The sequence below is a fragment of the Euprymna scolopes genome, chromosome 12, assembly GCF_053919585.1.
Source record: "Euprymna scolopes isolate OS-2025 chromosome 12, ASM5391958v1, whole genome shotgun sequence".
NCBI classification, from domain to species: Eukaryota; Metazoa; Mollusca; class Cephalopoda; order Sepiida; family Sepiolidae; genus Euprymna; species Euprymna scolopes.
Window position 1 is genome coordinate 151,515,431 of NC_136493.1, and position 12,103 is coordinate 151,527,533.

General features: G+C 33.4%; 1 protein-coding gene across 45 annotated transcripts in view; it reads right to left on the bottom strand.

The window, feature by feature from the left end:
• The window catches only part of LOC145291553 (phosphatidylinositol-binding clathrin assembly protein LAP-like), a 343,700-nt gene that overhangs the window by 113,099 nt on the left and 218,498 nt on the right, over positions 1 to 12,103 (bottom strand). For all 45 annotated transcript variants that reach the window (XM_080137599.1, XM_080137598.1, XM_080137615.1 and 42 more), the window contains one exon: positions 10,283 to 10,324. In XM_080137599.1, the coding sequence (XP_079993725.1) occupies positions 10,283 to 10,324 (42 nt within the window). The remainder of the gene's footprint in view (positions 1 to 10,282; positions 10,325 to 12,103) is intronic.

Sequence of the window (12,103 nt, forward strand, 5' to 3'; positions counted from 1 at the left end):
GAGATTACTTCAAAGGGGACTAGAGTTTCATGTATGTGCTATCAATAAAAGTGCCTATATGAAAAAAAGTCTGGAAACTTAAGGCACCTCGTATTTCTTTTTATAGTTACAAATGTAAGAGTCTGTATTTCTAATGTTGCTGAACATGCTCTATGTGTGTTCACTGCACAAGCTGCGATCGCTTTCTCCTTGTGCTCATCTAAAAATGTTCATCAATACCAACACTGGTTGCAGTATCAATTGAGTGGTCTTGCAATAAAAGAATTTTCTCTCCAAATAAATTTACAACTTTAGTCTAAAACAAATAAACATTTTTCTCTGGAGGTTACTAACCAATAGACTTGCAAACGCAAATTCTTAGCTTGACCAAATTAAAATACAAGTTCCACTGTACACAAAAAGACCATCTGTTTCTAAATGGCTACTAAAAACCAGTTCATTGTAAGAACCCAGAAAATCAAACTAATCAAGAGACGCCTGAAGGACCAATTCTGACTTTCCCTGCTGGAATTGAGTAATTTTGATGAAAGTTTTTATATCTTCGAATATTTTTATGGTGTTTGGTTTTATTTTTTCGTAGAAGAAAAATATTTTTGTTTTTTGTAAAACATGATTGAGTGTTCCAAAAGGAAAGGAAAAAAAAAAACATCAATGTTTGGTGCATTTGGGGTTCAAGAAGTCAGTATCTTCAGACAGCCTGATTTGGTAGTACCAGACACAGTAATAAGTATTACCACTCTGATCTAAAATGAACTTGGAAGCAATGGTAGCTCAGAGGCAATTCCATATTCCTCACAGACTCCAAATGGGGTCTTAAGATCATATACAGGAGCTCATTAAATTTGGAAAACTGGACGAGTCATGATCACAGAACCTTATACGAAGAAACATTTTCTCATGTTGCTGGTGTTTTTTCCGGTTAGTCTTTTGGATATTCCAGTGTTGAGGGTTCAAATTTTCTAGGATAATTAGGAAATGATTGTTTCCACAAATATCTCCATGGACCTTCCAGCTATAGTCCAGAAAGATGATAGGATCACCTATGGTTAGGTCTATGGTCGAGTATGAGCTTGTTTCAAGATGACGGTATGCATTGGATTCGTTATTATTAAGACAGATTTTTTTTTTTTTGGTGATTAATTTTTCTATAATTTGACCTTTAACATTAGTTTCAATACGTCCTCAAATTTCGTTGTGACAGTTAAAGTCTTCCATCAAAATAAATGGTTTTGGGAGTTGTTGGATTGTTTAATGGATTCAGATTGTGATTATTTTGTGTATGGTTGCTGACACAGCAACTGCCTGTAAATTAGTCTTTGATTTGCTTTTGTGGTATCTTGTTATTTATGATTATGGATTTGCATTCTGATGCTTTGTTAGGATTTTTGTTTATATGGTTGTGTGTTTTACATTTAAGCTCATTGTTTTCCTTAAGGAATGTTTCTTATAAGCAAATTCTTGATAAGTATTAGGAATTCATTATAATTTGTTTTTGCACCTTGTATGTTCCATTGTATGATTTTATTAGTCATATCTTGGTTTCAATCTTGATAGGGTCTTTGACTTTATGTGTGTTTCAGGGTTTTTTTCCTTTATACACATTACTTCTAAACTTTTGAATCTGTTTCGTTATGGACTAAAGTTGGATTGTGTTCTTGTTTTTGATGTTGAATCGTGTTTTGTTTCTTGGTTCTTTGTGCCCAAAGATTTTTTGGAGTTTGTTGGTATGTGTAGAGGTTAATTTAGGGTTAGTTCTTTTTTTGGTAGTGGTGGTGGGGTTTATATTAGGAGTTTTAGATTACTTATTATTTAAAGAATGTTTTTTGTTGTTTGATTTGATCAATGAACTTTCATTTTTGTCTTTGTTCAGAATGGGTTTCAGATTTTCATTAATGGAGGGGGTTTCTGATTTACCAAGAATAGTTTTTAATTCATTTATGAATTTTGACCAGTTATTAGGTTTTATTTGTTTAAGTTTTTCAAGTAGTTCCTTGTATTTGTCTTTTGTTTCGGTAGTTGAAGCGATTCTTTGGAGTATATTTGAATATTTCTTTACAACATTTTGACTATCCTTTTAGCTTCCTATTTTAAAGTATTTCTTTTTCTCTTTTCTAAATAGTTCAGGTTCTTGTGTATGCTGTGTGATCTCCACCGCAATTTGCACATTTGGTTGTCTGACTGCATCTTTGTAGTGGTCCAGGTCTCTCATTCCACTGAGCGGATTTTAATGGTGATTCTTTTATACTCTGTAATCCCTTCATTTTTTATTTTTAGCCATTTTTTCATTTCATTGGGGATACAGAAGGATAGTTTGTGACTCTCGCCAATTTCTTTAAAGGTGTTCAGTGTTTGATGGCAGGGCGGGGGCGGGTAAATGCTTTTATTTTTACGACATGGAAAATCATAAGTAGAGATTCTACTTGGTTTCTTCGACTTCTATTAGTAGCATTCCAGGTTTCATCTTTTTGACGGTTTTGAAGATTATCCTAGAGGATATAACCCTTTCTTTTACAAAGCGGGACACCTTTGATAAAGGAATGTCTTTGATAGATTTAAAGACCATGAATTTTGTACATCCTAGTTGGTATTTTTCAATATTTTTTCCACCCTCACAACAAGGCTAGAGTCAACAAAGGGGAGCTATCAGGAAGGAAACCCACTTGCCCTGACAGATCAAGAACATCTTTGTCAGCATACTCATCAGCGCAAGAGACCCAGACTATCTATCACCTCCCACGTGCATCACCCCATACAAAACTTGTGACGCTGATTGAGTCTCAGTGCCTTCTAACATCCATCCATATAATAAATAATAAAAATGGTGATAATTTATTCCTGTTTAAGATCGGATATTTTTAAGCGTACAAATATGAGTCTGGTTTTGTAGGTATGTTTGGGAGTAGATGCTAAGGCTTCACCTGACCAACCGATCGGATCAGGCTACTCCAACTACCCGTCTAGCCAGAGTAAGAGCCAAAACAGTGAAGGTACTCAACCCTGACCTCCAAATCACTCAACCATCAAAATCCTGTCCCTAGACATTACAAGTTGCTATCCACGGCCAACAGATGGGCCTCATTGAGAGCCTTTTACTCTCTGTAGAAAGGAAGTCAGCATATTCTACAGCCCCGCTGAAAGGCGAACAACAATTATTAAATTTGGCAAACATTTCAAAATGCTAACAGTAAATTGAGAAAGCAATTATGGAATTTCCAAGGGGTCCAACGAATATTCAAAATTGTATAAAGTGATAAAAGAAAAAAATCTTCATTGAAAGCATGAGAATTGGAAAAATGAAAAAAGGAGTTGAAAGGTTTTTAAAAAGTTTTCATTTTTTTCTTCTTCATATATTTTAAGGAACCGCAAAAAGGAATGGATGCATTGCCATAAAAAATTATTGGAAGTATTCAAAATAAAATTAAAATTTTAGATTTAACTTACAATATGAGATGAAAAATTTGACATAATCTGAAGGGAGCAAAAAAATAAAAACTAAAACGTTATCACTGAAAAAAAAAATAAAATGATTCAAACGACTTTCAATCATTATTTAAGCAAAAAGACAAAGTATTTCTATAAATAAATTATTTACATGCAAATCCAGATTTAAAAATATTCTAATTATGAACAAATGTGAACGTATTTTGGAATGTTAGTATCGTAAGTTTATAATTTTTTCTTGATATATTTTTATACACAACTAGAAGAATGTCTATCCTGGGAGAGGTAAAAGGAATTCCCTGGATGGAATACTTTAGTAGGATTTTTATATTCTTTTATGATAATTAAAATCAGGATATAATGATACAAAACCTTATGTCTAGAATTCTTGTTCCAATTTTGATTAAAAATAGCTTACATGATTTTGATTTTAGAAAATGTCTCAAATTTACGTCTTAAGCTTAAAAGGTGTACAAAAAAATTGAACTTCAGAGAATCTTGTTTAATTGTTGTTGAATGATCAACTTCAATGCTAATGTGAAATATTTCAATTTGCAAATAAAAGATTGTACTAATATTATACCACGTAAAAGCCCTTCAAAATATTCCTAAGAAACTGGCTTTTTGGGGAATATTAATTGATGTCTAATACCTATTTTTAAAATTTCTCAAGTTTGCAAGAAGGTTTTCCACTCCATTTTACATCAAATTAAGTTAAACTAAATATAGCCCACACTACGACCCCTTACATCTAGCAGCTGTGTTTCAAACTTCATAATGATCAGTTAATTAGTAAAGGAGCGAATTCTATGCATATAAATATATAAACCTAGCTAATTTTATATAAACAGATATTTCGTTTTTTATGGTCATTTTTTATGTTGTCTATATTTTTCTTAGAATTAGATTGAGAATATTCATTTTTTTTTCTTTTCTAATTCATTTGGCATTCAAACATTTTCTTTTCATATTCATTATTAGTTATTTTTCTTTTCCTTTTTGTCTTTCTTTTTTCTTAAGTGTCAGCACTATTTTTTTTTATTGTTTCTGAATTTTTTGATATTTGGATTGATAATATTGGGATTGTTTGGACTATGTTCTCACTTTTGCTGTTATTCTCACGTACTTTAAATTATTATTATTTTTAGTTTGCAAATTAATTTGTTTCCTTTTCGTAAACTGCCTCAATGGACTCAAGGACTATTGTGGAGATGAGGTCATATTTTTTTTTATTTGAAATCGTTTCATTGTTCATAGCGTCGAAAATTATCTCATAAAAAATGCTTAGTTGATGCTAGTTATTGCCTTTCATAATTATCTTAATACTTAAAAATATTTTAATAATATTTCGATTTTGAATTTCAAATCTGTAATGTACATGGATAACGTTGAGTAGAAGAAGTAGAAGGGGCCAATACCAAAAATAATAATATGATGCAATTTCAGAATGTATTTAATTTTAAAGCATTCATTCCTTCACTCTCAACCACACCTGTTTCTACCAGGAGGGGTCGAAAAAAAATCGTATCTTCATGACAAGATGGCTTCTACGCATGCGTCAATATGCGCAAAAGACGTTGTACATTGAATTTGTTTAAATATAAAAACCGACCTACTTTCGGCCGCGCGTCTATAGCGCAATGGGTTAAGTGACAGCGTCGTTATCTTAAGATTTCAGGTTCAATCTCAATTATCAGATATATTTTTTCCTCTCGGTTTTTAAACATTTAATATTGAAACAAGATTATTCACACCATTTTTTTTTTTCGCTATGTTTTTTTTTTTCTTCCTTTTTTTGTTTATCCGATTGTTTTAAAGAAGTTTTACGTCCATTCGCTTTTTTTTTTTGTTTGTTTTTCCGATTTTTAAAAAAAGTTTAAACAGGGTTATTAATTTGTTTATTCTTTACCCCCCACACCCCAACCTATATACACACCTCCAAACACCTGGGCAACGCCGTCCTTTTTGTTTTTCCGATTTTTTTTTAAAGAAGTTTTACGCTCGTTTGCTGTTTTTTTTGGGGGGGGGGGGGAATTTCCGATTTTTTAACACACACCTACAAACAGCCAAGCAACGCCGGGCACCCAGGCTAGTCTATATCTATATATATAAAAGGCAAAATGTGTGTGACCATTTCGTGTATGTCTTCAAAAAGCTTTTCTCGCACACGCTCCCGGGGTCGTTACTATCGCTTAAAACTGTTTATATAGGTCCTATATAATAATATCTAGGAATTAGGAAAGCGCGTAGCGTATAGATTTATTTACGTCGATTTTTACAAAATTATTGCTATTTTGGCTTCTCGCATGTTGATTGTTCGCGGCATTGCACTGGGAAAAACGTCCAGAAGCAATCAGCTTTGATCAGTTGCTATTCAATCGGGACAATTGGGAGCGGCTTTCCCCCTCCCCAACATCTGTTGGGGGATGAAACAGTTAAATTTGGGTAAACAAACCCAAACGCTGCGTGACTTCTATTTGACCTTCTTAATTAGGTCAAATGGAAGCAGCAGAGTTAACTTTTATTGTGCACACCTGTTTTTATAGTTAAATAACCTGCTTAACGTTGTCTGTCGCCGTGGCTCAATGGTTAACTTAGCAAGTTTTTTTTTTCACACATTAATTTCCAACTCAAGGGTACGGGTTCGATCCTCATACACTCACCTACCAAAACATTTTTTTTAATTATTTAACCCCCCCCCCCGTTTTGATTTACCTCAAGACACCCGGGCATCGCCGGGTACCTCCCGCTAGTATATATATATAAAAGCGAAAATGTGTGTATGTTTGTGTGTCTGCTAAAAACTTTCGACAGACATGACGAAAATTCACAAACTTGGTATCATATCAAAGCTCCATCCTTCGCTTGAAAAATATAAAAAAATTGGTCAAAAATGTTCATTTTTTCACCCCGAAATCGACAGTTTTCGACCGGGGGGGAGGGTCCAACAAAAATGGTTTTCTTGTGACGACGACCGGTTCTACGCATGCGCCAGACGTCATGGCCTGATTTACTTTAAATAGTTGAAAAACTGAACAAATTTCATGTACGTCGCATGACATTTTAATGTTAAACATTACATATTTTTAAATCGATTTATAACTGCCCAAAAAAATACGGGCGCCAACTCTTCTACATAAAGTATACACGGGGCCGTTTATTTTGGGTCAACTTGTATTTAAAACCCGCTGAGTAATGTCACGTGATCTTGACGTCAGCAAGCTCTAATGGCAGTCTAAATTTAAAATTTAAAAATGTCATCGGTAAAAAAAAAAATTTAACCCTCACACAAGCTAAACTATGAACTTCTACGCTATGACAATGTTACCAAAGTTAATAGCACATTAAAAATAGTTAGATACGATAGTTAAACGAAAAATAACAAGCCAAAAATGTGAAGTAAAAAAAAAATACGCTTACAAAAAATATTAACAATCAAAGTTTTTACAAAAAAAAAAAAACAGCCAGACGCCATTTTCTTTTTTAGTAACAGTCTTTAGAGTAAGGAAGACGAAGTGTGAGAGAGAGAGAGAGAGAGAGAGAGACACACACAAACGCAAACAGAGAGAGAGAGAAAGATGTCTAGACAGGAAACGAAATACGTAATTTAATAAACGCTAATGTGAAGTAAAACAAAAAAAATAAAATACTGCTACGTCATCTCGTAACGCTCCCGCGATGACCTCATTTAGTGGCTATCTGTCAATCAAATCTCTTTCACTCGCTTTATAAGCCTTATTTTAACACTATAATTAATTCGTCTTACTCTTGGCCTACACGGTTAAGTGGTTGGAGTTTGTTTCACCTCCGCGTCAAGGCTCCCGGGTTCAATCCAGCCTCACGACCAAAACTATTTTTTTTTCTTTTACATCTTTAGACACACGGGCAACGTTTCTTTATTTTTTTTTACTTCGCTTATTCTTTAGTTTACCCCCCCCCCCAATACACGCAGCGTTTTTTTTTTTCTCGCTGTTTTTTTTTTAACATCGTTTCAGGGTTATTACTTATCCCCCACACCCATACACACACCTACAAACACCCGGGCAACGCCGGGTACCCCCTCCCCCCGCTAGTCTCTCTCTCTCTCTCTCTATATATATATATATATATATATATATATAAGGCAAAATGTGTGTGACCATTTCGTGTATGTCTTCAAAAGGCTTTTCTCGCACACGCTCCCGGGGTCGTTACTATCGCTTAAAACTGTTTATATAGGTCCTATATAATAATATCTAGGAATTAGGAAAGCGCATAGCATATAGATTTATTTACGTCGATTTTTACAAAATTATTGCTATTTTGGCTTCTTGCATGTTGATTGTGGTTTTTAGTATAAATAAAGTGAAACTAAACTCAAACGGACGTGTTCACGGCATTGCGCCGGGAAAAACGTCCAGAAGCAATCAGCTTTGATCAATCTTGTATATCAGACAGTCAAATTTCGATAAACAAACTCAGACGCTGACGCTGTGTGACTTCTATTTGATCTTCTTAATTAGGTCAAATGGAAGCAGCAAAGTTAACTTTTATTACGCACGCCTGTTTTTATAGTTATAGTTAGATAAATAAATTCAAACACGTCTACGCTGTATGTCGTGGTGGCCCAATGGTAACATCGCACGTTTTTTTTTTTTTCACACATTAATTTCCAACTCAAGGGTACGAGTTCGATTCTCATACTCACCTACCAAGACATCCGGGCATCGCCGGGTACCCCCCACTAATGTATATATAAAAGCAAAAATGTGTGTATGTATGTATGTATGCATGTTTGTATGTCACGCAAAAACTTTCGATACAGTCATGGATTTTCACGAGATCGGTATCATTTTAAACTTCCAACCTTTGCCCGACAAATATCGAAAAATTGGCCAAAAACATTAATTTCTTCTCCCTAAAATCATCATTTTTCTACAGGGAGGGGTCAGCAAAAACCGTCCTCTCAAGACAAGTTCGCTTCTACGCATGCGTCATATGACGTCGGAACATGATTTACTTTAAATTAAAAAAAAAAAAAAAACAATCTAATTTTGTCGACATTGTCTTAGAGCGCGGCCTCATTATCTAAAGGTTATGGGTTCGAATCGTGGTGTGAGGTCTCTTTTTTTTTTTTTTTTTTTTTGATTTTTTAAATTTTAATATTGACACAGGATTATTTAAGCCATTTTTCACATGTTTTTTGGGTTTTTTTATTTTTCAGATTTTTTAACGAAGTTTTAACGTTCGTTTTTTTGTTTCACGTTTTCTTTTTTTGTTTTTCCCATTTTTACATTTAACATTACATCGTTTGTTTGCCTTACGTTAGTTTTTTTTGTCTTTTTTTTAAATATTTACTTCGCTTCTCATTATGTTTTGATTAACCCCCCCCCCCCGCCCAAACACACACACACACACACACACACACCTTGAAACACCCGGGCAATGCCAGGTACCCTCCGGGGTTATTTAAGCCATTTTTCACATGTATTTTTTTTTTTTTTTTTTTAAGATTTTTTAAAGAAGTTTTAACGTTCGTTTTTTTTTCTGCTTTCTTTTTTTTTTTTCCGATTTTTACATTTAACATCGTTCGTTTGCCTTACGTTAGTTTTTTTTTGATTTTTTAAAGTTTTAAAATATTTACTTCGCTTATTCTTATGTTTTAATTAACACTCCACCCGAGCACACACACCTCTAAACCCCCCACCCCAGTATATATACAAAGCTGAACATCTGTGTGTGTGTCTGGTCATGAATAGGCTCCTATATGGTTGACTATTATAGAAAACTGATCACATATAATGATAAAAGATGTATCGAGACACAGGAACGGGTATGTTTGATCTGGCATAATGATGAGTCATTAAAATTGTGGGGTCTGCGTTCGCGCCTGGTCCACAAAGTATTGAAATAAAAAATTTAAACAAAAAAAAAAAATGTTTACAAGTGTTTTTGATATAGATGTACATAATACTTTGATAAGTATGTTTTAACTTAAATAGGGATGGTATAATAAGATTGTGGGGTCTGCGTTCACGCCTGGCCTCCATAGAATGGAAATAGGCACAAACTTTAATAAAGACTTTTCATATCTATCTGCGTAAGTATACTTTCATAATTATTTTTCAGTTTAAAGAAATATGGTATAATAAAATTATGGGGTGTTCGTTCGCGCCTGACCTCCATAGAATGTAAATATGTCACAAAGTTTAACAAGGTTTTTTAATATAGATCCACAGAATATTGTGATAAGTGTTTCAGTGTGAACAGGTATGGTATAATAAATTATGGGGTTTATCTATTTTATTTTTACTTTCATCATATTTTGCTTTGGTTTTGATAGCCCCAAATTCGAAGCTATCTCTTTACAACCCTTCCTTTTCATAACCTATCATACTTTCCTAAATCAGTCCATTTTCTGTAGGGTGTTTTTGAACCCAGTCAACGACGGGTACTTTTGCTAGTGTAGTATATATATATATATATATATATATATATATATATATATATATATATATATATATATATATGAGAGAGAGAGGGATAAAAAGGAACAAACCAAGTTCCTTGTTTACCAACATTTCATCTTTATTGCGAGACTTATCAGATAAAGATGAAACGATGGTATGTTCCTTTTTATCTTTCTATTTCGTCAGAAAACTATTTCCATTATTCCCGTTAGGGAAAGGTAGTTTATTTGAAGCATTTCTGGTAAATAGATATGGAAGAGTATAAGAAGGCTATAGCAATGCAATAAACCAGCTGTTCATTTTAACACACTGTTCTCTGCATTGCTATAGCCTTCTTATACTCTTTTACACATTATATATCACCCTACACACACAAAAATATATACACCTACCTTTGCTAAATCTGGAATATCTCCTTTGTCAATGCCAACATTCTGAAAGAAAAAGTATTTAACAGATTAACATGAAATAAACAAAGAAAACCTGCATATAAATATATAAAGCAGAGTTGTATGTCTGTCATAATATTTTAATCATAAATTGATCAAGTAGTTTTATTTTTAAGAGATTTTTGTTGTACAATATTTTCTGTCACATTTTCTACCCAGATTATAAAGATTGTTATTTATTTTTGCTTTATTTTAAAAGGGCAAAGGGTTATATTTATGTTTATTTTAGACAATGGAACTATTTAAGAGCCATGCCAAACTCAAATACTATAAGTTAGGACAAGATATTTTGGTTAGATCAGTGAACTTATAACATGCCTGCTTTCTGTTCCAAAATTTTATGCCATCATGGGTTCGAATTTAACTAGACAATTATTTTTATTTTTTTTATTTTTTTGCAATTGTTTTTCAGTTATTTTCTATTCAATATCATACACCTGAATAATTTTTACTTTTAATAAAAACGAATGAAAAATATTTAAGATTTTGAACTTGTAATATTTCACGAAAAGTGGAAAACTCATCATATATGCTAGTATTTTTATAATTTGAATGATTCATTTTTTTTTTTATTAAGATATTATGCAAGTAAATTGTGCTAAAGTTTGAAACAAAAGAAATTTATCGCAAAAGATGCCTTCATGATTCAATCATACATTTCTATTGAAGACTTTGTTTTCCATCATTGCAACAGTAAACTTAAAATAGCATTTTTGTTGCTTTTGTTTTATTAAAAGTATATTAAAATATTAATTCTAAATAGCTACAACCATTAGCAAATGTTTAAGACAACCGTGTAATCTTCCTGAACTAGCATAATTTAAACTAAGATTTAAAGAAAATTTCATTTAGTATTTTGTAAATTCTCTTCTCATAAAAATTTAAGAATCAATGCAAAATGTTAATATCTCATTTTCCTTCCCCAATCATTAGTTGGATGTTGGAAAAGGGTTATATTTTTTTTTTTTTTACTACATTTTCACCCCAAACAAGGCACATTGCCACTTTGATGTAAGGGGCTACTATCAGGAATATAAGCTACAGGGGTACTATGTGGGGAGTTGAGCAGCAAGCTGTCGATTCACATTACACTTGAACTTATGCATATTAGTACAGTTGGGGAAGCAGGGATCCGGAAGGGAATTCCAAAGTCTAGCGGTTCTAGGGAAGAAACTACTGGAGTAGAAGGCTCTTTTACATCTAGGGATCTCAACTGTGGAGAGATTGGATTTTGCTGCTTGTAGGGTTGGTCGGGGATATTTACGTCGAGGCAGTACAAGTGCTTACAGTTAGTCGGAGCATTCACAATTAAAGTACTTGTAGAACAGGCAGAGGGATGCTACATTTCATTGATGGGACAGAGGCTGAAGTTTAGATAAAAGTTCAGGACCTATTAGATTGGCGACTCTCTCTTGAACATTGTCTAGGAGTGAGAGACTAGTAGCAGATGCACCAGCCCAAATATGACAACAATACTCCATACATGGGTGAATGGTGGCCTTATAAAGGTACAGGATATTTTTGGGCGTTAGAAGCTTTCTAGCACAGTAGAGAGAACCTACCTTTTTTGCAGCGGTCCTGACAATGCTCTTAACATAATTTTTCCAACTCATGTTTCCTGTGAACGTTAGGCCGAGGAGTTTAAAAGATGTACTTTCAGATAAAGAATCTTTAGACATTGTTATTGGTGGCAAAGAAGGTTTCTTGTAGTTATTAAAGAAACAAGTTTAGTCTTGGCAGCATTGAATATGACCATCCATTTTT